The sequence below is a fragment of the Denticeps clupeoides genome, chromosome 1 (genome assembly GCF_900700375.1).
Source record: "Denticeps clupeoides chromosome 1, fDenClu1.1, whole genome shotgun sequence".
In the NCBI taxonomy this organism is placed as follows: domain Eukaryota; kingdom Metazoa; phylum Chordata; class Actinopteri; order Clupeiformes; family Denticipitidae; genus Denticeps; species Denticeps clupeoides.
The window spans coordinates 15,257,702-15,282,779 of NC_041707.1; the positions used below are offsets into that span (position 1 = coordinate 15,257,702).

The 25,078-nt window shown below is 43.0% G+C and overlaps 1 protein-coding gene and 1 long non-coding RNA gene across 2 annotated transcripts; one reads left to right on the plus strand and one right to left on the minus strand.

Annotated features, from left to right (window-relative positions):
• Positions 1–3,584: 3,584 nt before the first annotated feature.
• Positions 3,585–20,060, minus strand: LOC114788381 (sodium-dependent lysophosphatidylcholine symporter 1-B-like). Its single transcript, XM_028976916.1, has 14 exons — positions 19,873–20,060; positions 17,584–17,709; positions 12,286–12,410; positions 10,191–10,314; positions 10,020–10,098; positions 9,788–9,945; positions 8,941–9,031; positions 8,513–8,634; positions 8,348–8,431; positions 7,022–7,105; positions 6,718–6,830; positions 6,273–6,416; positions 5,789–5,965; positions 3,585–5,355 (listed from the first exon to the last, which is right to left on the minus strand). The coding sequence occupies exons 1-14, from the start codon at positions 19,960–19,962 to the stop codon at positions 5,301–5,303; spliced, it is 1,572 nt and encodes a 523-aa protein (XP_028832749.1). The 5' UTR covers positions 19,963–20,060; the 3' UTR covers positions 3,585–5,300.
• On the plus strand, positions 20,037–25,078 carry LOC114788388 (uncharacterized). The gene is made up of 4 exons (XR_003749539.1): positions 20,037–20,241; positions 20,600–20,703; positions 21,089–21,252; positions 25,020–25,078. It is a non-coding gene; the product is annotated as an uncharacterized LOC114788388 (long non-coding RNA).

Below are 25,078 nucleotides of genomic sequence, written 5' to 3' on the forward strand. Positions count from 1 at the left end.
CTATTATGTTTCACGTGAATAATCAAGTCTTTATAAAGTGGGTAATCTGAACATCTCTAAGCAAACTTCAGAGCCGCAGGAACCAACCAACGTGAAACCTATTTTTTCTCACACTATGCTTTTAACATGAAGATGTGCACCAAGATTTAACCTAATCTAGCTAATCCCTTGGATCTGAAAATTACCTTTAATCCCTGTGCTAGATCATTATAGGTTATCCTGGCAATAGAAAACAGACTGAGGAATTGAAAAGATGGCACAGTTCAAGACAGCAGCTACAGATTAACTCCTAAATTCCCTTTGGGATAAATAAAGTATCCCCAGGATATAAACATAATGAATGGGTCATGAGAAAACCCTGAATCACATCAGATCTCATGAGACAGGCTGACTGGATCAAACAGTGAAAATTAGTCAGCATCAGACAAAATGAGTGTAATGTAACTAGTCAGGAGCCCAGTTAGCATATGAAACCATAACTCTTAGGATTTTAAAGGAACAAAAACAGACAAGGGGAGGATTGCTCTTACTGGGTTTTCTGGGAATCATATTAATGTTTTTATTATTTTGATCTGTCTACTTTTTCTATGTAGCATTTTCCTTGCCTACAATATCAAGGACACAGGAGTAAACAGCACCCAGTCAACAACAGTACTTAAAGTTCCAGACAGCCACCCACCACTTGGTGAGGTAATTTCCTCACATGGTTTATCCTACCACTGCTATGATGACGACACACAACTCCTCTTCTCCTTTCCTCCCTCTGATCTTCATGCTGCTTCCAAAATCTCTGCATGTCTAACAGACATCTCGTCTTGGATGGCACCTCCAACTCAATCCCACCAAAACTGAACTAATATTCATTCCAGCAGATTCTTCACCACATCAGGATCTTGCTATTTACCTAGACAACTCACAGCTCTCTCCTTCTACAACAGCCCACAACCTTGGTGTAACAATAGACAACCAACTCTCTTTCTCAACTCACATCAGCAATCTTTCCTGCTCATGTAGATTCCTTCTCTACAATATCAGACGAATCCGCCCTTATCTGTCAACCCAGGCCACCCAACTACTGGTTCAGTCCTTAGTAATCTCACGACTGGATTACTGCAACTCCCTTCTAGCTGGTCTACCACTATGTACCATCCGACCTCTACAACTAATACAAAATGCAGCAGCACGACTGATCTTCAACCTTCCCAAATTCTCCCACACCACCCCTCTGCTACGTTCCCTCCACTGGCTCCCAGTAGCTGCACGCATCAGTTTCATAATACTGATGCTGGCCTACAAAGCCAAACATGGAGCAGCACCATCCTACCTCACAGCCCTTATTACACCTCGCACTGCACCTCGTATACTCCGAGCCTCCAGTACTGCTCGCCTGGTCCCTCCATCTCTGAAGGTAAAAGGAAAACATTCATCTAGACTCTTCTCCGTCTTGGCCCCTCGGTGGTGGAATGAACTTCCCCTCGAGGTCAGAACAGCTCAGTCACTGAGCACCTTCAAACGACAGCTCAAGACCTTCCTCTTTAAAGAATATTTAGATTAAATTGTGTTGTCGAACTTTGTTGTCGAACTTTGTGTACAGAATCTACAACAGAGTGAATTAAATAGATGTATTCATAGTTGGGGTCCTAGTGAACCGGAATTGATCTCTTCATCGATGGTAACTTGAAAGAACGTTGTAAGTCGCTCTGGATAAGGGCGTCTGCCAAATGCCATAAATGTAAATGTAAATGTAACATGCAGTGCTGGGCCTAGAAGACATAACAGAGTAGAAGGAGTTGGTGTGAAAATGACTGCGAAAAAATCTTGCAGTACATTCTAATGATAACATTATATATAATTGTGAAGATGATCCTATGAGCTCCTGGGTGGATAGCACACTCAAGGCGTTGCTCAAAATTAATGTCCAAATTAATGTCCACTTTCCACCTATATCTAACTGAACTGTGTACACCTGCAAATATAGGGCTGAAACCAGACCCACCCCGTGCACTTTACTCCCAATAAAATGAGTAAAAACAATACAACATAAACTTAATGGATCAGTTGATGAAGGCTGGTCCATTTATAATGTAGGCATAGGCTTAATCCTTAAATGAGAAACTGACCGAAAGTGATAAAAAATTGTATTTACATGTTATTGTTGACTGCAATTTCATGATAATAGTTTGGGGGCATTTTTTCTTTCTAAATCAAAGTCTTATTTACTTCTGAAACCTATCATTATACTCACTCAGTGTCTAGACCTGCAGGATCAGGCTAGTCAGAAACGTTTGAAGATGGCTGCACAAAGTATTGATGCATACAAAAGCAGGGCACACCTTTCGTATTTTTATTTGCTTAGAAATTTGAAAATATGTATAATTTTTATTCCAATTCACAATTATGTGCTAATATGTGTTGGTCTATCACATAAAACAAAAAACATTTATGTTTGTTTGTCATTGTAAGGTGAACACGTATGAAATTATTATTTTTCAAGGCACTGTATTTTCAGGTTATCATGTTGCAAGGTATGTACAGTCGTGGCCAAAAGTTTTGAGAATGACACAAATACTTTTTTCGCATATATTACCGAATGTTATGATGTGTGATCAGATGAATTGCAAAGTTCCTCTTTGCCATGAAAATTAACTTAATCCCCAAAAACACATTTCCACACAGTCCTCTGCATTCGTGGGGACGGGGCCGTTTCCTTAACCGCTAAGCCACCACTGCACATAAAAGCCTTTGAAACGTATAAAATGCTTGTAATTATAACTAAATACAGCACAGAAACAACTGACGAAAAGATCTAAAACACTGAAGCAGCAAACATGAGTATGAACTTAATCCCTGTCTGGGGCAGTGGTGGCCTAGCGGTTAAGGAGGTGGACCCATAATCAGAAGGTTTCCAGTTTGAATCCCGAGCCAACGAGATGCTGACAAAGCACAGTCCCCACACACTGCTCGCCGGGGGCCTGTCATGGCTGCCCACTGCTCACCAAGGGTGATGGTTAAAAGCGGACACATTTAGTTGTGGCACCGTGAGCTGTGCTGCAGTGTTTCACAATGACAATGGCTTTCACTTTGTAATGTATCGTTATCTTGTCTCCTGACCAGCAGAGGGCGTACAAAATCTCTTACAAGGCTGTCTTACTTTCTCGTTAGCTGCAGGTCACGTTTTATGCGGAGGTCACGACCGCTTGTTTCCTGTGAACTCCACCTGAAAAATATCCTGGTGTGTAGGACCAGTCCCAATTTCCATTGCATTCTGTGGCCAACCCAGGCTTGTTAATACTGACATAAAGCCTGACAAGCCCATCAAGGACAAAACTTCACTACATCTGCATGTGAGCTATTGATTTTGCATAATTTGTATAGTTAAAAATTCCTATTGCAAATTTATAAAATTCTCAGCAGTTCTTGATATTTGAATAAGATGTGTTGGATTAGTAATTGTGCTGGACCATCTTGGGAGTTCTGTGTTATGCGACGTTTTTAATTATTCTAGTTTGCAAAGCACATTATTAGTCTCATTAACTAGTGACATTTTTTTTTTTACTGACAAATTGCATTCACATCACATACACTTTTTTTTTTTTTTTTTTTTTTTAACACAAAGAGCCTGCTGGATGACATGACAGTTACACTGTACATGGGTAATTCTTCCTTCATATAAAAAGTCCCGTGATACGTTTACCAACCACAAAATTTAAAAGGCTTCTTGTTACTCACAGTAGACTACAATCATGTTCATGACAGAAATGAAAGCTCATTCCCACACCACACAGGAAAACCCACAGACATCGGTGGTCAGTTCATCGATGTGATCACGTCAGTCTCATTTAGCATCTTTGGTAGTACAAGAATGAACTGAAATTGGTGGGAAAAGCTGTAACAGAAAATGTAACGGTCATTTCAGAAGACAGAGGTTTGGAAATAGTGGCAAGAAACCCCAAACTGAACAAAGTGAGTAAATGAAAATGACTGGCTACATCTTAAAATAAGACACCACACCAAGAGGAACTTTTGAAAAACATTTTCTTTTGTAAACAGACAAACTGCTTAGTTGTGTGAAATAAAAGGACGCCAGCAAACTTCTGTTATTTGACCCCAGTCAAAGCCTGGCTATTCCAGTGCTCCCGTTTAAATACTCGTTTGCCATTAGGCCTTAAACTGGCAATAAGCAGGCCAGAGTGCAGATATGTGTACTATCCATAAATACACACATTCAGAGGGCATTGTGCCGTTATGATGATTTGATGTACAAAAATGGTAGAAATCTCCATAAATATCATACAAATAATGTTACTTGAGCAACTTAAATAAATAATTAAATAACGTTCCGTTGGCTGTTCTGACTACATTAGTCACTTGTCATTGTGCTGTAGTTACTTCAAGTCAAACCCCAAACAGTAGCACTTTTCACACACTGAGTGCATGACTAAATATGAGTGTAGACAACTAGAGTCATTGGTGTATGAAATATGCCACTCGGTATATTTTCAGCACAATGCGGCCATTCAGGACACACACACACACAAAATGTGATTCTCTTTACCAGCTGGTATCTGAATGAAGCTGCCCTGATGTGGCACTGTGCTTATTTAGTAATACAAAGTGCCGGGACAATATTTATGCACCAACTCTGTGCTGATGCACACACCTAACCTTGACGTAGATGAAGTAGGTGAAAGGTCTGAACTTTATGGACAGACACACAGGATTTCTCTCTCATTACAGGGTGGTAGTAGCCTAGTGTGTAACACACTTACCCATAAAGCAGAAGACCACAGAGTTGCAGGTTCAAATCCCAATTACTACAATTGTGTCCTTGAGCAAGACACTTAAACCCGAGTGTCTCCAGGGGGACTGTCCGTGTCACTACTGATTGTAGGTCACTCTGGATAAGGGTGGATACTCATACACAACATGAGTATGAAAACTACAAATTGTAACAAATCCCACTTCGAAAATTTAAGTGCATTTAAATTTAAGGGCAAAAAAGGAATTAACTTGAATAATTTAATGACACAGGTGTCAATTAAAGGATTGATCATAAAAAAAAAAAAAAACAGTTTGACTGACAATGGTCAAGTAGAGGGACACACACACACAGAGATGCAGATGTAAACACACACAACAGAATTATACTCCATCTGCATGACTGAAGGTTTTAAACCAGAGATGGAGTCCTCTCGCTCCAAGTCCCCTCCTGAAGAACACTCAGTGCTCACAATGGTGCCACCTTGCAGCATGCTCTGAGTGTGAGCTAGTGTGTTTGTTCGCCCATTCGCACTTGTGTGTTAAACGTCTGTCGTCCTCTCCAGGTTGGGGGTTTCACACTCGGTGTTTGAGTCCCTGTAGGCATTTAATAAAATAAAATAATAAAAAAAAAATTATATAATATTTCACACACACACACACACACACAAATAGTTCATGTGAGACAAGTACCAACTAGAAAAGAATAAAGCCTCCTCAGAAAACATATTAAAAAAATCTTTGCTAAACTTTGTTAGCTGGTGTGTGCTGTGTGGAAACAAGGCTTCTCTCGACCACAGGGATTGTTTCCAAACTGTCCTGAGGATTTATGCTGAACACTTTCATTTCATTCACTCAAGTTAATGAGCGGCTTTTAATGATGACAATAGTGAACAAAACAGTCAAAAAAGGTAAAAAAGAGGCGAAATTGATTTAAATATACTTCTCTTTCTCCTGATAACTGCCACAGAGTAGGTGGCTTTTAGTGTTTGAGGAGCTGATGGTAGAAGTGCATGCACCGGAGTCTTACCACAGCTCCTGCATTAGCTTGCGGTTGGCCTCACGGGTCTTCTCATTAATGGGGTACGTCCTGAAGATGAGGAGGCCCAAGACTATAAGCACCACTGGAGCCCAACCAACCAGCACCTTAAGGGTCCAGTTCACAGATTCTGTCTGGGTGCACACTCTAGTCACGTAGCCAGCAATGCTAGAGAGAAAAAGCAAGAGAGACACAGACATGAGAATTCACACATTTCATACAATCAGAATTACAGGGACAGTCCCCCTGGAGCAACTTGGGGTTAAGTGTCTTGCTCAGGGACACAATGGTAGTAAGTGGGATTTGAACCTGGGTCTTCTGGTTCACAGGTGAGTTTGTTACCCGCTAAGCTACTACCACCCTAATAATAATCAAATCTATTATGAAATTTGTTGCCAGCGCTTTTATTAATAGACTTATTAATAGTCCTCATGACTATTAGGTGTGCGTGTGTGTGTGTGTGACAGACACTTACTCAAGGCTGAGAGTAGAGATTCCCAGAGATACCCCAGATGCAAACTTGATGAAGAAAACATAAAAAGAGTAAAAAATAGCCTCGTGACCATGACAGTCAGGGTTCTTCAGTTTAAAGTCATCCACTGCATCTGGGAGCATGGACCTGGAGAGGAGAGGCGGCGAAAGTGGCATAACATGTTAAGTAAAGGTGCTTGAGACAGGCAGCAGAGGTATCTGCACGGTGATTAAAAGTGGCACAAAAGACCATAGCCTCTTTTCCACTGTGCCGCAGGAGTCTCAACAACTCTAGTGTACTGAAAAGAAATATTCTACCATTGTGCGTGGAGAAAGGAAAATGCATAATCCTGTGTGGGGGTGGGCAGCCATGGTGCACATCCAGTCACATGTGTTTGAGCATGAGCGCGTTTTGCTATAGAAACACATCTTGAGGGTCTTCTACTCACCAGGGCAGGAGGAAGGCAACAGCCACACTGGACCCTGACGTCAGGGCAACAATGTACAGCATGGGGAGATTGGACGGCACGGTCACAGTGATTATCATGAATGGAACAGCAAGCTAGAACATCAGAGAAGGAATGCTGGTATTGGTACCTTAACAGACACAAACCAATTTTGTATGTTGTGGCATTACTATGAGCCATAGCATATATTTGGTTTGGTAGTGTGTTTTGTTTTCTGTATGAACTGTGAATCACAGATTTAGAAAAATTGGGGCGAGGCATGGTGATCAACCAGGCACACATTTACCGAGATTCCCACATAGACTGCAGTCTTTTTTCCAAACCGTGTGAGGAACCACTGCCATAGTGGAATGGACAGAGTTGCAGAAATCTACAGATGGAAGGAAAAAAAAAAAAAAAAGACATCATTACTACACTCTTTCACAGGTCACATCTCATGTTGGGACTAAAGACCTGTGTTTCTGGTAAAGCTGGTTTATCACATAATCTCTCTTTATGCAACTGACCCATATGACTGACTAAAAGCAAAACAACTTGGATTTATTTGTTTATATTTTTAAGTCCAATCTACCGTAACAGGAGGTCATGTGAAATATAAGAGTGCATGTGTAAAGATCAAGTAAATAAGAAAATAAGAAATATGAATACGGAGCCATCTGGGACACGGGACTCACCCAGGGTGGGCAATTTCCCATATGAAATAGTTTGATTTTTTTGATTAATCTTTTCCTTATATTGGCAGACTGAAACCGAAGACACCAGAGATAATAAACAGTTTATTATGATATGAAACCATGACTTTCACTGCCCTCCTAGGCTCAATTCTCAGCCATTTTGTTCTTTGCTAGCTTTTATGCCAGCGGTTCCCAAACTTTTTTCTGCAGGGCCGCCGATTTCCAGATAGGAACATTGTCACACTCCCCCAAGCCCCTGTTTCAATCAGATTTAGATTTTTTATTTTTTTTTGTATTAAAACAGTTTAAAAAAACTCTGCGGTAAATAATTTCAGTGGATAATTTCAAATGCCAATTAATTCACAGTAAAAAAAAAAAAATTTGCTTGCTCAATTACAACTCAGCTTCAATTCAGGCTCAGACTGATGATGCTCCATTGTACCAATATGAGTAATCATAACCTCTTTGAGAAGTTAAATGAAAGACCACCCACACTGAAATCTGATTGGTTTACTTCACAAAATAAGCCAATCGAGATACTGTTTGTATATGGAATCGCATATGGACCCACACATACACACAGTCTCCTGCCCTCATTCCACCATGTGAGCATGTGATGCAAACATTAATGTTTTGCATATATGCTCTTGTTTGGTTGCTCTTGTTTTCTGGATATTTTGAGAAATTTTGTGAGATTCCCGGGAACTTCTGAGAGACTTGGGATATCTGGCAGCCACGTGTCCCTGTTTAAAAGAAACGTAAAGACACGCACAAAAAAATATTCCATTAAAATGCCCATGGCTGATCACTGAGATCGAGCTGGATCTTTTTCATGATCATTGATCAGGATTGTTTAATTGCCAATCTAAAGAGCCAGGTATATTACACTTGATTCCTTACAGTAATGCATTTTAAGATTTCATCAGCAGAGCTCTCACCATGATGGCCAGCAGAACATTGTGGAAGTCTTCTCTGAAGCCCAGCGTGTATGTGCAGAACATGGCAAAGTTCCCTTCCAGAAGCTGTAAGGAGCATCGAGGTGTTCATCATTGGTGTCTACATGTGTGTAGTTTGTGTCTTACGTGCCTCATTGGATGTCCTACCATGAAAGCAAGCGACGTGAAAAGCACACCCATGACCAGTCGCACGTACGGGCCGTGCCTTGTAACCAATCGCAGGCCCTCCACAAACGAAATTGGCCTCTCCGACTTTGTACAGCTGATCTCTGGAACAGTGATTAACAACCTGTGAAGCCATGCGGCCCTGAGCTGGACAGTTCAGACACCCATTCTGACGGGTATTAAAATGCCAAGCCATTCCAAAACATTACACCAAATTACTAACGGTTAAGAATCTTACAGAAGAATAGTTAAGAATGGTATAATCCATTTTGGAATACGGCTGTAACATAACAAAATGAGGAAAAAAGTGATTAGCTGTGAATACTTTCTGGGTGCACTGTACATATCTGTCTAAATATTATATATGAAGTACTTTTATTTAAAGGGACACACAAAGCAACTGAACTCACCCTTCTTCTCTTTCACCCCCAGAAATAGCACGGCAGCACAGGTAACATAGATGCCACTGATAACTCCTGATGCTACCATGTATGCTCGTTTCTGCACAAGGTCAAGAAAAAAGGGCAAAAGAATGAAAGGAGCAATAAAACACTCCCCCACTAGGCTTATCTTCCACCCAACAGGAAATATTCCTCCGTCCCCACAGATCCAGCACAGCTGGTTATAAGATTTCAAAGAATAATAAATGTGCAAGCCAGAACGCTGAGAATATTTAAAATGTATTTTGATTTTGTGGACACTACTAGGCCTTCAGCTGAGCTTTCGTTCAAGGATGAGGCTCCTTCTCATCCTCAGGACAGAATTGCATGAAAATTCAGAACATAAAAACATTTCAATGTTTATGAAATGTTATATTCATTCTCAAATACATTCCTTTATGCAAACATTTATTATGTTTGGCCTCCTGACTGCTGCTATCGTAGAGGGGCAGCGGTGGCCTAGCGCTTAAGGAAGGTTGCCGGTTCAAATCCCGAGCCGCCAAGGTGCCACTGAGCAAAGCACCGTCCCCACACACTGCTCCCAGGGCGCCTGTCATGGCTGCCCACTGCTCACCAAGGGTGATGGTTAAAAGCAGAGGACACATTTCGTTGAGTCACTGTGTGCTGAACTGCAGTGTATCACAATGACAATCACTTCACTTTTATTAAATTAGTTACAGTATATAGCATTCCAAACAGAATGGATTCATTAGGTTCAAAACACCAGTGGCTACACTGGAGATTTGTTTCTTCTGAAACACATCATCGTGAAGCATCTTAAGCTGGTTGACCTGTTAAAGATCAACTTGTTACTTACTGTTTCATCCAGAGAATCTTCAGAAATGCTGACATTAGATGTCAGGTTAGTCATGTTCAGATCCGGTGTGGACGAGATGCAGTCAGGAACAGCGCCCCCCACAATCTGCCCCTGGATGGCTGTCCCAATGACTGTGCCCAGCACCTCAACTGTCATTCCTGAGACAGAAAGTTAGTTTACGGTGAATCCTTTTCATTTCACAACAGTCTGTATGTCTGAGCTCTAGACTTACGATATGCTGTAGCAGAGTCGCGTTCTTTCTGATCAGAGCTGATGAACATGGTAAGTGCGGAATACGGCACGTGAAAACACTGCACAGGGAACCAAACACGCATTACAAGAATCACAAACCCACATTTTCACAGACAGCATCCCCTCACCCTGTCATGGAGCTGGAGCTTACCGTCTGCATCGACTGGAACAGACAGTAGAACAGCAGGTACCAAAGAAACCTCCCATCCTCCAGAGGTGGAACACACCATATCAAGAAATAGCTCATGACTGCAAAGGGAGTGGAGAACAAAACCCTGGAAAAAGGAGAATGACTCTTTCAGTGAATTGTTAATCAACTTTCAGCCTCCATGGTCAGAAGACGTGTTATAAAGGGGTGCTGAGTGAGGTGGTCACGCCAGTCTATCCCCACAAATATCAAATTTAGAAGTCAAAACACTGGTGATAACTTCCGACGCCATGAGTCAACCACAACACAAATCCATAAAGGCACATTAAACACACAGCATTCAAGCATTGGGTTATATAGGAGATGAGAAAAACACTCATCAACCACAGCAACCCATATCAAAGAGCTCTGAGTGATGCAGAGGAGAACGTTCGTTGCCATAGCAACTGGAAACACTCGGTTTTCATTGAAAATAAAATATTATATTTTATGAATGTATGGCCTATTTATGGCTGCACAATGTCAGGAAGTGTTTAGCGTTTAGACAAAAGCTATTAGATGGTGACAAGGAAGTCACTTACGCATAGTCTGGAACTGATCTTTATCACAAGAGTAAACATGCGATTCAAAAAGCTCCCTCCCACAGCTGATTGGCTCTTTCTGGTGGTGTGGTGTGGGCTGGACCAATCGCGAGGAAGCGGAAACCTCCCCCTCCCCAGCTGCCTCTGCACGTGCTCAGTGTAGACCCCTCTATGAGACCACATGACGGGACTTTTGTTCTTCCCTCCTTGGAGTGTTGTCGTTCTCGTTTCGTATAAATCTGCTCAGATCGGTTTCAAAGTCAAAGGCTTTATAAAAAGGTACTCAAATGACTTTCAGGGGTCAACACAAACACTTCATATTCTCACACTTTAGAAATCAAGGTTCAGTTCACATAAATGAAAATGAACTTATATAAATAGGCTGCTGTTTGTTTCAGTCCATGCTGAAATATTTTAATAAACTGACTTTGGATGATGCATCTGTTAGAAAAATGTCCAAATATCGGTGCATGCTCAAAATAGATTTTTATTTTGCCTCAAAGACTGATCTGTTTCAGACATTTTTCGAGGGCGCAGGCCTGAGCACAACTGACTCAGTACAGATCAGGTACAGACACTAAGGATCAGTGGTGGCCTAGCAGATAAGGAAGCGGCCCCGTAATCAGAAGGTTGCCGAATCCCGATCCGCCAAGAAGCCACTGAGCAAAGCACCGTCCCCACACACTGCTCCCCGGGCTGCCTCACCAAGGGTGATGGTTAAAAGCAGAGGACACATTTCGTTGTGCTGCAGTGTTTCACAATGACAATCACTTCACTTTCACTTTCAGAAACTTGGCCATGTGTATTAAGGCACCGTGTGGCATGCCATAAAACTCAACACAAAAACTCATGCTTGTGTTCATCATTCATAAAATGACTTTTTTTCGGTTTAATATGGAATTTTATGTGCATCACTGCCTGTTCTACTGTTGGTGGCAATTTGCTTGCCAAAGCCCTGTTCCATTCTCATCCAGCCCAAAAAAAAGCATGAATGCTTCCTGCAGGATACTGGAAGAAGGTACTAAATCTCTGTAAATCACTAGTTTCGAGCATTCTGAAAAGCAGCAGTTGCCATAGTGAATGAGGGAGACCACACACCAGGGAATGAAAGCAGGCTGGCAGAGGGTGGGTGAGCAGCCAACACCCAGTAAGAAACACAAAAATGTCACACTAACCAAGTGAAACCCTGGAGAAACGACCTGGCCTCCAGCAACTCAGAGAAAATGCACAGCGAGGCATGACCACACCCACATGGGCTTCAGCTGAACAAATTTATTAATAAATCGGTCATGTAGCTCAGTCTGTTACCATGGATATCGGTGTACCAGTACCATTTTCAAAGGGCCATGTCTGTGGAAAAGTCCATATGCTCTCCTTTCCATTTTGGTGATAGAAATCACTGTGTTAACATTTTTCTTTATTTTTTTTGCCCTTTGGCTAGTTTCTACTTTACGCCTAATTTCCTGTTGCACATGAAAGAGATCATTCAGATCCATGGAGCTAAAGCTAGCACATACCAGGGCATCATGCGACCCATCCAGGTCCATCTGCTGCGGCTCACCAGGAAGCCGACGGTTGGGTCTGTTACTGCGTCCCATGCCCGCCCCACAAACAGGATGATGGAGGCATAGAATGGGTTCATCTGTGGAAGGAAAGGAAGTGAGTGAGACCTGATGCGCTTTGCATTAACACAAATGCTACACTAGGAATAAATATTGTTTGTCACACCCAAAACTGCAGTTATTCCAAAACTGCAGTTAAGGCTGAACCCCATTACAACATTCAACCATTGAGATTTTTGCGTAATGATCTACTCCAGGCCCATTTTCAACACACCAGACACATGTGGGAGGAGGTGGTGGGATGGCTGGGAAATGTATAATATACTTCAGAGGGAAAAAAATGTATTAAATGCAACACTTAAGCTGGACTGCTTTAATCAGACCAATTACTGCGCTGCACTGTAGCTTTATTCTCCCCTCTGGCAGTTACACCCCATGTGGAAGTCATGCTGCTCTTTAGGCTCTCGCACTAATTTAGAAACAATACAGCACAATGGAACCCACAGCAGGACCGAGGACTGAGGCACTGGGCCTGGTGATACGTCACAAAGTCTGTACTTGAGCTGTGCAGCTGAAAACACACAGAAAAATGCTTTAGGAATAATACATAATTCCTTATACACTACTAACAATAAGTTAGGGATATTGTTATTTATGTGAGACCTTTTCCTATTTGCTCTGAATTTTAATGAAATAAGTAAAAGTTCCCTTTGATATTACTAATAATGTATGAGAAGAAAACCGTAACAGACAACAACAGGGATATCCCCAAATAAAAAAATTGATAACGTAAGTAGCGAGTGGGGGTGGTAGTAGCCTAGTGGGTAACACACTCGCTTATGAACCAGAAGACCCAGGTTCAAATCCTATTTACTACCATTGTGTCCCTGAGCAAGTGGGGATGGTGTACAATCATTCAGTCTCTGCTTCAACTGGTCCCAGACGTGCTCTATGGGGTTCAGGTCATGGAACATTGATGGCCAGACCATATGAGGCACTCCAACTTCATGAAGTCGAGCTGCGACAATTCTGCCACGATGTGGTGGAGCATTTTCATCCATGAACAGAAATTTGGGGGTGTGCTGGCAGAATGGCCAGGTGAAGCTGCTCGTCTGTTAAGTGACGTTGTGTGTTCACGGCTGTTTGAATGGTGAATTTGGAATGACTTACTGACCATACCAGCTGTTTATAGCCACAGAATGTTGAAATTGATGCCACATTGAGAAAGGTTGTCTCTTGGTATTGGCCCCAATATACACAATGAGACAATTACATATAAAAAACATAAATAAATAAAAACACAAAATGAGGTGTATTGAGGTGTGCCAATACAGTTGCCTCCCTATCCCAAAAATACCAAAGTGAAACAAACAACATATGTATGACACAAAGTTTCTCACAATGTTTCTAACTTATTGTGAGTAGTGTATTATAAAAGCCCTGCTTTCTTTTTGTCTATATTTCATGTACAGTTGGGCAAAACTGATTGTGCAAGTTGTCCCACTTAAAAATAGGAGAGATGTCTAATCTTCATCATAGATACTCAACTGTTAACTGTTAAACACTCACATTGAAATCACATTATATAATGGTGCATAAAATATGTATTTGGTCAATGGCAAAAGTTCATTTCAATACTTTGTAAAGTAACCTTGGTTGACAATGACCGGGGCCAAACATTTCCTGTAGGTTATGCACACACTGTGGCTGGTATTTTGGTTCATTGTTCCATACAGGTCTTCTCAAGAGCTGTGGTGTTTTGGGGCTGTAACTGGGCACAGATTCTCTGTTGGCTAGGCCACTCCAGAATCGTGTAATGCTTTTTGCATAGCCACTCCTTTGTTGCCTAGGCGGTGTGTTTGGGATCATAGTCATGCTACAGTGTGCTCACTGATGGAGGGAGCTTTTTGCCCTGTTCATCCCCTTTCCTTAGTATGGATCGGTTGTCCCGTCCCCTTTGTAGAAAACAGTGGGCATGGTGTTCCTGGGATGCAACTCAGTATTCATCTCCCTCCAAAACATTATACCAAAGAGGTTTGGTCTCTTCTGACCACAGTACACTCAAAAAATGAAATGTAACCAATAAAAACTCACAAAAACAAAACCAGCCATCAGAGGAATCAATAAATTAAAAAATATTTCCATAAGATAATATACACAGCAAGCTGCTGAAACTATGCTGTAAATCGTGTCCACCAAACACCAACCTGACATTCACATGTGAAGCCCCTCTCTTTACTACTCTGTCCCCCTAAATACACCCTACCATCGTCCCATAATTGGGGGGAATCAGGGGGACTCTAGCAACCAATATATAAATAAATACACATAAACATATTTCACAGTTCACTCTTCCATATCCCACAAGACATAACTCAAATTATACAAAGAACACTTACAAATAACAAAACAAAACCCCTTTTCCCCAGTCCCAAGCTGGCCTATAAAAGACACCGTTCTCCCAGGAAGACACTCCCCAAAACATGCCCCAAGTAACCTATATCCCACTGAGCCAGGGCACACTTTTTAGGCTGGACTGTGAGACTGTGAGATGCTGCAGCACCTCACCCCAGTGTGCCCTGTGCTGCTCCCATGTTGTGCTCTATATAACTATGTCGTCCAGGTAGGCTGCTGCCAAGGCACCAGTACCATCCAATACCTGGTCCATAGCCCCTGAAAGGAGGCGGGTGCCACTTGCAGGCCAAACTGCATCACTATAAACTGCAGTATAGAAGTATATGGTCTCGCTCCTTTGGGAACCTGGACCACCGGGCTGCTCCAATGCTGTTGGATTGCTTGATGACCCCAAGGTGCTGCATCCTCCTGGAGTGTAAGCAACAAGCACTCAGGACTACGATACATCCTAGGTCCACTGGGCAAGTGTCTTTAAAGAGGACACCATGCTCCACAAGTGCTGTGTGGCCTGGCTGGCCTAGAAACTGCAACTCACGCTTCTTCCTCCTTTCAGGACCACCAGCTGCTCTGCACTCCCCCTTCTGGTTGATTATAAAGTAGACCTTCCCTAATAAAATAGCTGCTCACATTGCCTGCCCCTCAAGCTCTACCACCTTATTAAATGCCCCTCTCAAGGTGTTGTCCGCCCTTTTCAAGCTGCTAAAATTACTGGGAAGCTCCCACAATCCAGCCTCCAGTTACTCTAGGCCTCAGGTTCTGACATTTTCAGCATTGTGCCCAACAACTTCTCCCTCTGCCTGCAACACTTTTGGTTGCTTGGGCTCGGGTCACCACCATGTTAATGGGCAAAGAGACCTGCACCAACTCTGGAAGTATAAACACATCCTGGCATAACACCACCGGCCCAACATCTCCGCTACAGGATAAACATGTTCATCCCCATTCACACAGCAAACCCTTAGCTGCCGTCTGCCCAATTTCTAATGGGGTTCCACTAGATGAGGCTGTACCAAAGTCTGTGTGCTACCCGTGTCAAGGAGTGCTATTGTTGGTTGGCCATTTACTATCACAGGGGTTGATGTTGACCACAGGTAGATAGGGGAAGCAAAGGCATGTGTGGTCTAACAGGACAATTGCAAGCTATAAGTCCGGTCTGGCAGCCAAAATTACAAACTTTGTAAGGAGGCGTAACTATGGGTTTTGCCTTTACCCCAGCTTCCCGTTTCTGATCTTCTGGAACCTGCCAGGCTGACAGGAATGCTTCCACCCACTCAGCAGCTTGCTGACCTGAAGCCAGGTTCTGTTCCCACACACGCAAATTCGGCGGCAGCACAGCAGATGGTGCACAGGGTGAAATTTGTCCTCTGCATTTAACCCATCACCCTGAGTGAGCTAGTGGGCAGCCATGACTCCTGATTACGGGGCCACTTCCTTAACCACTAGGCCACCGCTGCCCCTACTTGGGCACCACAGTCCATGTCCAGGCTGCTGGGCATGGGCTTGGTGGATCCGTTGCTGGGGTGAGTGAGGCGGCCAGCTGCTGCTGCTCCCACGGCACAGACTAATGACTTTCAGCCGGACGCTGACCTCCGTTCTAACCACCCAGTATTTCAGTTCCTCACAAAACTGGTTCATCTGGATCTGCACACTGCGCCACCTCTGCTTCTGCTTATATGCCTCCCGCTCCTGGGTCTGCAGAGACTTCTGGATGAGATGATAGAGGGCATGCAGGTCTGGTGGCAATGCCTTTACACTCTCTCACCACTGGCTCCATGTGAATCCCCCCTCAGCCTGGTCTACTGCTGGGTCCATGGTAGCGCCTCTGAGTAGGGGTCGAGACGCCATGGCCTCCTTCAGTGGTTTGCGTCCCTGAGCCCTTCTGCTCAGCCTTCCAGAGCTTGCGAGGAACTTACCGCTGCCACCAAATGTGAAGCAGGGGGTACACATCCTGTCTTTACTTGTGCTTACACCAAAGAGGCCAAACAAATACCCGATGTAGTGATGAAAAAAGTGCAGGTTTATTTACAGTGCAGGAAGGTGCTAAAAAAATGGAATATACATATTTCTAAATAATTCACACAGCCTCATCACCAAGCTGCTTCAACCATGGTATACACAGAGTCAACCCTGAGACACAAAGCCCCTCTCCTTACTACTCTGTCCCCCTAAATACACCCCACCATCATCTCATAATTGGGTGAGCTCAATACGGAAGGGGGAAATGCAGGTGGTCGATCAGGGTGAACCTAGAGCTCAATATGCAAATCTATACACATACCAAGGTGAAAACGTAAATGCGTATTTGTGTGGAAACTAGAGATGAACAATGGAGTTGTGGTAATGATGTGTAGGGTGGTAGGAGCCTAGTGGGTAACACAGTCGCCTATGAACCAGAAGACCCAGGTTCAAATCTCACTTACTACCATTGTGTCCCTGAGCAAGACACTTAACCCTGAGTTGCTCCAGGGGGACTGTCCCTGTAACTACTGATTGTAAGTTGCTCTGGATACAGGCGTCTGATAAATGCTGTAAATGTAAATGTGTAATCGGCACCACCAGGCCAGTGGCTGCCAAATATTTGTTTGCCCCACAGTACTTGTTATATTTGTGGCCCAGTTCCATGGACGCAAGTCTCTGATGCATAACTGCTCACCTCGACCATGAGTGTTTGCTTTAGGTTCATTTGAGAATACAGTGACCTTGAAATACTGCTTTGCAGAAGCATCTCAGAATATTATGGTCCAGCTCTGGCTCTTTTGAGAAATGACTGGGAGCCAGGCGTTAACTGTAGGTGGGACACCTTCTGGAGTCTTTGCTGCAGCGTTGGTCAGAACTCACCTGCACAACATCCAGCAGGTAAATCTGCAGGAAGAAGCCGAGGGCACTGCCCGTGATCTGGTATGGTGCCCCTCCCACGGCGAAACAGATTTTACTCAATACGGACAAGCGATCTCTCTTGACATTCTGAAACAGAAAAAAAAGTGAAACCAAATGATTTTTGAACCCTGGTCTTTCCAAGATGAAGTACTACCATTGCAATCTGACCTTTTTTCAGAGAGGGAAAATGGACAACCCAAACAGGCTCACTAAACTACACCTAAACTTGGCCTGAAAAGAAGTGGGGAATATGACTGATCATCAGGAAAATGCTTGCGATCCTCTGGCAAATCTTTCCCCATCTTTAATTTAAAAATAATAATAATAAAAAAAGTTCAACACCTCTTTCTATGTGACCAATGCTGCAGCATTTGCCAGGAATGTGTTTTCAGAAAGGTCAGCTATTCAACCAAAATGGGAAAGAAAAAAAAAAACAAATGAAATTCCTGAGTCCGGTGGGAAGAAGTTTTAAATTCTACAGCCTTTGTTCAGCTGTGACACTAAGGGTCTGCTGTTACCAGATCTCCTCACTAGCCAAAAGGAATTGTGGAACGTTGCCCAGATCAAACAGCTTTAAGGTGGTATGAGTTGGGGTCAGGTGAGGTAAGTTTTAAGTTAGGTTCTTTGAACCTGAGGTTCTAAATTAAACCAAATCAAATATTGTTAAAAATTAATATACTGTACAGGCCAAATGTTTGGACACACCTCCCCATTCAATGTTTCTTTATTTTCATGACCATTTACATTCTCACTGAAGGCATCAAAACTATGAATGAACACATGTGGAGTTATGTACTTGACAAAAAATGGAGACCTGGCATCCACAGTCACCGGACCTGAACCCAATCGAGATGGTTTGGGGTGAGCTGGACCGCAGAGTGAAGGCAAAGGGGCCAACAAGTCCTAAACACCTCTGGGAACTCCTTCAAGACTGTTGGAGAACCATTTCAGGTGATGACCTCTTGAAGCTCATTGAGAGAATGCCAAGAGTGTACAAAGCATTCAGCAAAGACAAACCTACGGTCTGAAGTACCTATCCTTTGTTTAATCGCTTTGTTAATCGCTTGGTGATTTGTAAAAGTGTTAAGCGTGTTTTATTGAATGTTATATTTCTTTAATGAAATGTTCATTTGATTTGCAAATTTTCGTCCACCGTTGTCAGGTGATTCTTTTTTCTTTCCACCAAAGAGATGTGAAAGTATGACTATGAGAAGGTGAAAGAGACTAGACTCATGTTTTAAACCGGCACATTTCCTTTTCTTCGAAGTCTAATGCTCATAATGCTCAGGTCCGGCCTAACTGGAGGTCCGTTGTACCTCCAGTAATTGGTTGTTAAATCCAGGCAGCATTCAGAGCTTTCTACTGGCTGTGAAGAAACAGATGTAGGACAGTGCAGTTCCTGGTTTCAGACCTGCTCGAAGGAACTGGGCTGAAATGAAAACCCAGGAGGAACTTAGCAGGCCAGCCACCTTTGAAGCGAACAATCGCTGAATGAACATGCTCATTTTATTCCGCCAGTTCCGTAGCTTCACGCATCTTTAGACAAGGGCTCACAAAGTCTACACATTAGACAACTTCCCTCCTACAAGAAGCGGAGACAGCAAACCGTGCACATTCAGTCAGGTGAAATCATGACAAATATAAAAAAAAAGGTGCTTGTTTCACTTCTAAGTTGTGACCCACCTCACAATATCTGTTACAATGCTCTCTTTTTCCAAGAAAGCCACATTCTCTGTCTGTCCCCTCTGCAGGCTTGATTTCAGTCAAAACCATCAAGTACATCGTAAGTGTCTTTTAGGACCGATAATTCATCCCCACCCCCCTCAAACTCATGGTGCGAGACCCTCGGACCAATCAGCAGCAGGCATCGGCATCGCCTAACCCACAGACAGCGCCAGGTTCGCGTCCACGTCTCTTCAGGTCCACGTGGCTCCGTGTCCACCGGCGTCCTCAAAGCCGCGGGTGACGATTCGAACCGGAGGCCGGCGTGCGGCGCGCGCGTTCGGTGGACGTGGAGATGCCCAACGCGCCGTCCGAGGGCGCAGGGACGGTCCAGACGAAGCCTCGACACGAACCGCTGACGGAATTAGCGTTCGGCCAGCGGCGCGGCGCTTGAATTGTGCGCCATGATGGAACGCGACTTGAGCGTATTTGTAGTGTAAATTCCGGCGACGGTCACATCCTCTCCGGTTCTAACGTGCGCCGGTTTCGCCGCCAACCAAACGTTGGAAGGGAGGAGACCGGTCTTACCTTTTCCACCTTGATCCCATCTGGACTGATCGGTTTGACTGGTAATAAGGTCGCCGCGGAATACGGCTCGGCACCCTCCCCTCTGGCCATGCTGTCTTCTGGGTCGCCTTGTATTTCCGCTCATGTATTACGCGCACGTGTATGATACGAAGTCGTGTCTGATGATCTCGCCGGAGAGCCGCTGTTCACTCATTCATTATCATGTGGAAAGAAGCAGGACCCGCCCCCCTCTCTCTCTCTCTCTCTCTCTCTCTCTTACACACACACACAAACTCCCTCTGTCTCTCGCTCTCTCTCTCTCCAAGGTTCCTTTCGCTCAGTTATCGTCAGATACACTGCTGTCCAGTGTTGGGGAGGAACGGAATACATGTACGTATTTAGATTACAAAATATGACTGAGTGTATTTCGTTACAGTTGCCGTTTAAATGAGTGATAATCAGAATACAGTTACTATTTTTTAAATAAATGGATTACACGGCGGTCTTTTCCTGTTTCATATGTTAGGCTAACCCCTCTCTAATTTTGGTAATTCCACGCTGCGCGGACTACGCATAACACAGGTGTTCTGTCGAAACATGCTGCCTATCGAGTTGTGCTACCTAGCGGATCTGCGCATGCGCAGTCCCTCTAGTTTGCGTTCTGTTTCCATAAATCCACGCTACCCCTGAAATTGTAAATAAATATGATTTAATACACCATTACACCATGATCTTTATAATCTTACAGTACACATGGACTGGGTGTGTGCAAGGGGACACGCCATCACCCGGTTTAACCTCGTCGCGCGGAACGGAGACGGCTGGAATGGGCCGCTTCCCGCAGCGAGGAAGGTGCGGTCCTAATCAAAAAGAGGGTCATTTTTCCTTGTGCAAGGCTACTTTTTATTTTAACTAAGTGATGGAATATGTTGGTGACCATAACAGTAAATACTTTTCAATGGCATATTTTCTGTTTTCTTCCACTTTTCAGCTTTATAAATAAAGAAATGGTTAAGGAAAAATAGGGTTTTTTTTAATTATCTGTGATTGCTACATTCATGTAGTTGTAAAAAGCATGACAATATATTAAGCAATCCAAAGTATTCAGAATACGTTACTCACTTTGAGTAACTTAACGGAATACGTTACAAACTAAATTTTGGGGCATGTATTCTGTAATCTGCAACAGAATACATTTTAAAAGTAACCTTCCTAACACTGCTGTTATCATTCCCAGGCCATGAAATGTCACATTTTTGGCCGGAATAGGTCGATGTCTCCAGGTTCCAAGGCGTTGCAACCCCCTTCGGCGACATCCGACTCGTTACTTCCTGCTGGTTTACGCACGTGGCAGATGAAACGTGGTGTCTCTGATGCAGATATCTGATGGCGGCTATTCTAGTAGGTTTAAGCTTTTAAAAAGTAAAACAAGTAAGAACTTCTCGCTGCTTGTCTGTATTGACTGGCACCTTCCGTTGGCTTTTAATGAACAAAGTTTGCAAAGGGAGGAGCACACAGCTCTGCCGCACAATATTTCCATGCTCCTGTCACAGCCTAACATGGGCGATCATTGCAGGATCAGGGGGCAGATTTGAAGGATGTTCAACCTGAATTTTTTTTCTCTTCTCAATCTCTCAAACAATTGAAACGATGTAGCCTCAAATATAAAATGCAGAAATGTAGCAGCAGGCCGAAGGACAGTGTTGTCAGTGGCCTATAGTGTACATATTTGTTAAAGAAATGGCCCTGTAATCAGAAGGATTGCCAGTTGAGGTGCCACTGAGCAAAGCACTGTCCCCACACACTATTTTCCGGGTGCCTGTCATGGATTCGTACCGGCAACCTTCTTGTGTTGTAGCCAAACGGTTCACACGATGGACATGTAAGCAGAAGGCTGCAAAAATTATGGGGTAGTAAGCGGCCTTGTAATCAGAGGGTTGCCAGTTCTTTCGTGGCAGCCCACTGCTCACCAAGGGTGATGGTTATAAAAGCAGAGGACACATTTCGTGGTGTCACCTTGTGCTGTGCTGTGGCTGAGGCGGCTTCCTTAACCGCTAGGCCACCACTGCCCCTAATATACACCAAATTTTTCACATCAAAAGCTTTAAAAATACTTTTTATAGTATTTATTACCAACAAATATATTACCAACAGCTTTATTGACAGACAAATAGTTCAATTTCCCCTTTAAGTTCACCTTTCAACAGGCACATCTACTTGTGTGCCTTTTATTTTCCTCTTGTAACCAGATCCTTTCGGGCCTAAAATAAATTAGGACAGCTGCCTAGATGAACCGAGAGAATGAGAAAGTCCACTCGTCTGCCAAAACGCCAACCCTGACCAATGATGTGACTTGGGGTGAGGTCAGAATAGTAAAGCAGCTTCCTATTGGCGATGCAATGACAGTCATGTCCAGAGCCACTTTCAGGACCTGTTTGGTTTGAGTGTTCTCAGGCCATAAGTCATGCCACCACACCTCACACCCAAACCATCTGTAAATAAAGTGAATTGATTGTCAGCAAAGCACAGCAAACGGTGCACACAGAGAAATTTGTCCTCTGTGTTTAACCCATCACCCTTAGTGAGCAGTGGGCAGCCATGACAAGTGCCCTGGAGCAGTGTGTGGGGACGGTGCTTTGCTCATTGGCACCTCAGTGGTACCTTGGCGGATTGGGATTCGAACCGGCAACCTTCTGATTACGGGGCCGCTTTCTTAACCACTAGGCCACCACTGCCACATTCATCTCATCACTAACCTTTTGCACTTTTGCAGGAATATCTACACTGTACCTCATTATTTTACAAACTGTGTCAGTGCAGTATAGCTGCTACCCAGTTATTGTATTATGTATTACGTTCTCTTTGAACATTTTTACTTTGCTTACTTTGGTTTACTGGCCGTGTTCCCTTTTTATTCTATTTTGTTTATTTTATAACTTGAAGACATTTTACATCTTGCTGGAGACTCTGCAAATGCTACATCTCGAATTCAAATTCAAATTTTAGCCATGAGCCAAAGGTAAATGCAGCACAGAGCATATTTGACATATCTGTGTACAATTCGTATTACAGGTGTAGAGGGAAGCAGGGGAAGAGAGTTTCAATCGTCCAGAATGAGAAAGTATGATGATCAGCTCTATCTTCTGGGTGTCAGAAAAAAAAGGGCTGGATTCCTTCTCTGTAAGATACAAATAGTCATTTTCTGTTTGTATCTGTTAATGTGAATCCATAAGAGGTAGTAGATGTGCCATGTTTGTTATATCGCTGGAAAAATGTGCCAAAAGTGCGTGATACCATCCCTTACAAAACAAATGTATATTGCTATATACTAGAATACATTGGTAAATATATTTCAATTTATGAGAAACATCCCCATATATATGCACTGCCTTTTTCAATATATAATCTCATTTAATGTAGGACATTTTTCTGTATATATAATAATATATTAAATAGTATAACTATGAAAAAGAATGTGTGTTGGTGGGAACGAGAACCACGTTGCGGATGAGCGCAGAGGCAGGTAAATTTCCACCAGGGGTCATGTGACAATATCAAAACATATTACTATGTACAATTCACAATATTATAATACACACAAAATACAGTATATTGTCACATAATATATTGAGAAATATATTTTTGTTGCGTATGGAATGAAGCATGATAACCATCCTGTAGTTTAAGGAACATTTTCTTGTTAGAAGCAGAGCACAGCAATGTCCATTCCTGGAGCTGAACCTAACCCTAATGATTATTTTAAATTTTCATTCTCCCTTTCCCCTGAACTGAGGAATCCTACAGAGAAAATCATATGCGACATTGAACATCAAATCATTATTCCATGTCTAAGTACACACATCTCCTACACAGCAAATCAAATGACTTTCAGTGACATCACTTATGAGTGAAATTCTATGTGCAGCACTGATCACATAGTGGCAAAATAAAAGACATGACACACAATAGAACATTTAGATGGGCAAAGTCAAATACTGGTTAAATACTGGTTATATACTGGTCCCAAGGGTGGTCTGAAGCACAGGGAGATACTCTCCAGGGTTTTCTCTTTTCAGCTTCTGTGCTAGCAGTATGTAGGGGATAAATCACTTCAAAGTGTGTGTTAAGTAATGGATAATCCACATGGTCACTCAACTCTCACTGCCAAATTGCTTAGAATTGGGAGCCCAAATAATCCATATTGTCTGTGTGTTAAGAGAGGTTAACTCCCAGAGAAACATTATTTCAAGCAGACTATGTGGACTAAGTGGATTATGTCTCTGCACACCACAAATAAACATGGCACTCCCATTTTTATCACCATTAATGGTAGCCTAGTGGGTAACATATTACTTCCTACTATGGGTTCGCTATAATTAGTGAAAGGGGAGGTCTGGATAAGGGGCGTTTGCTAAATGCTGTAAAAGTTAAATGATAACTACACCTGTGAGCGGGTATGTATGGGGTTCAAACCAGGATGCTGTACGAACTCTGGTTCCTTTCAGTGCCATGCAAATCACAACAGGGTGTTAAACAGAAATAACAACATTTATTTCTTATACAGCCCGAAATCACAGAGAGAGAGAGACTCCCTTGCAGAGTAGAGTAAGCCTGCAACTGGTGATGTGCATTATAATGCTAGTGGTCCATGTGAAGATCCTTGAAGCTGTAGCCATTACAGTGTTGGTGACTGTGGTGTCCCTCTGGTGCATTTTATGCTGGGTGAGCAGTGGGTAGCCATAACAGGCACCCGGGGAGCAGTGTATGGGGACATTGCTTTGCTCAGTGGCACCTCGGCAGCCCGGAAACCTTCTGATTACGACTCTGTTTTATTCTAGCAGCTCTTTCCAGTTCACTGAGAGTTGATGCCGGACTTCCAATAAGTAGAGCGTTACAGTAGTCTATTCTTGACATTACAAATGCATGTACCATGTACAGAACAGAAAATACACCTCAAATAATTCGACATTTACAGTCATTTCATAATAAATATGTCTGAAATGCTAATTGTACAGTAAGTGCACATTGACAGAATAACCAGGCACAATCTAGATTTATATCATAAATCATTTAAGTCTTTTGGTGTATTTTGATGTGTGATGTGCTCCAATCACATGGCTATCACTCTTACGCTGATGACACCCAGCTCTATTTGTCTTTCCCACCAGAAGATGCCACTTCGGCCTGTCTCTCGGACATATCGGCATGGATGTCTGAGCGACACCTC

Excerpts from the sequence above, each read along its gene's own strand:
- LOC114788381 (XM_028976916.1), bottom strand. The coding sequence starts at position 19,962 with ATGGCCAGAGGGGAGGGTGCCGAGCCGTATTCCGCGGCGACCTTATTA. Across the intron at positions 7,106-8,347 it reads ATGTTCTGCTGGCCATCATG|ATTTCTGCAACTCTGTCCAT; the intron begins GTGAGAGCTCTG and ends TTCCATCTGTAG. Across the intron at positions 6,417-6,717 it reads GTTGCCTTCCTCCTGCCCTG|GTCCATGCTCCCAGATGCAG; the intron begins GTGAGTAGAAGA and ends TCTCCTCTCCAG.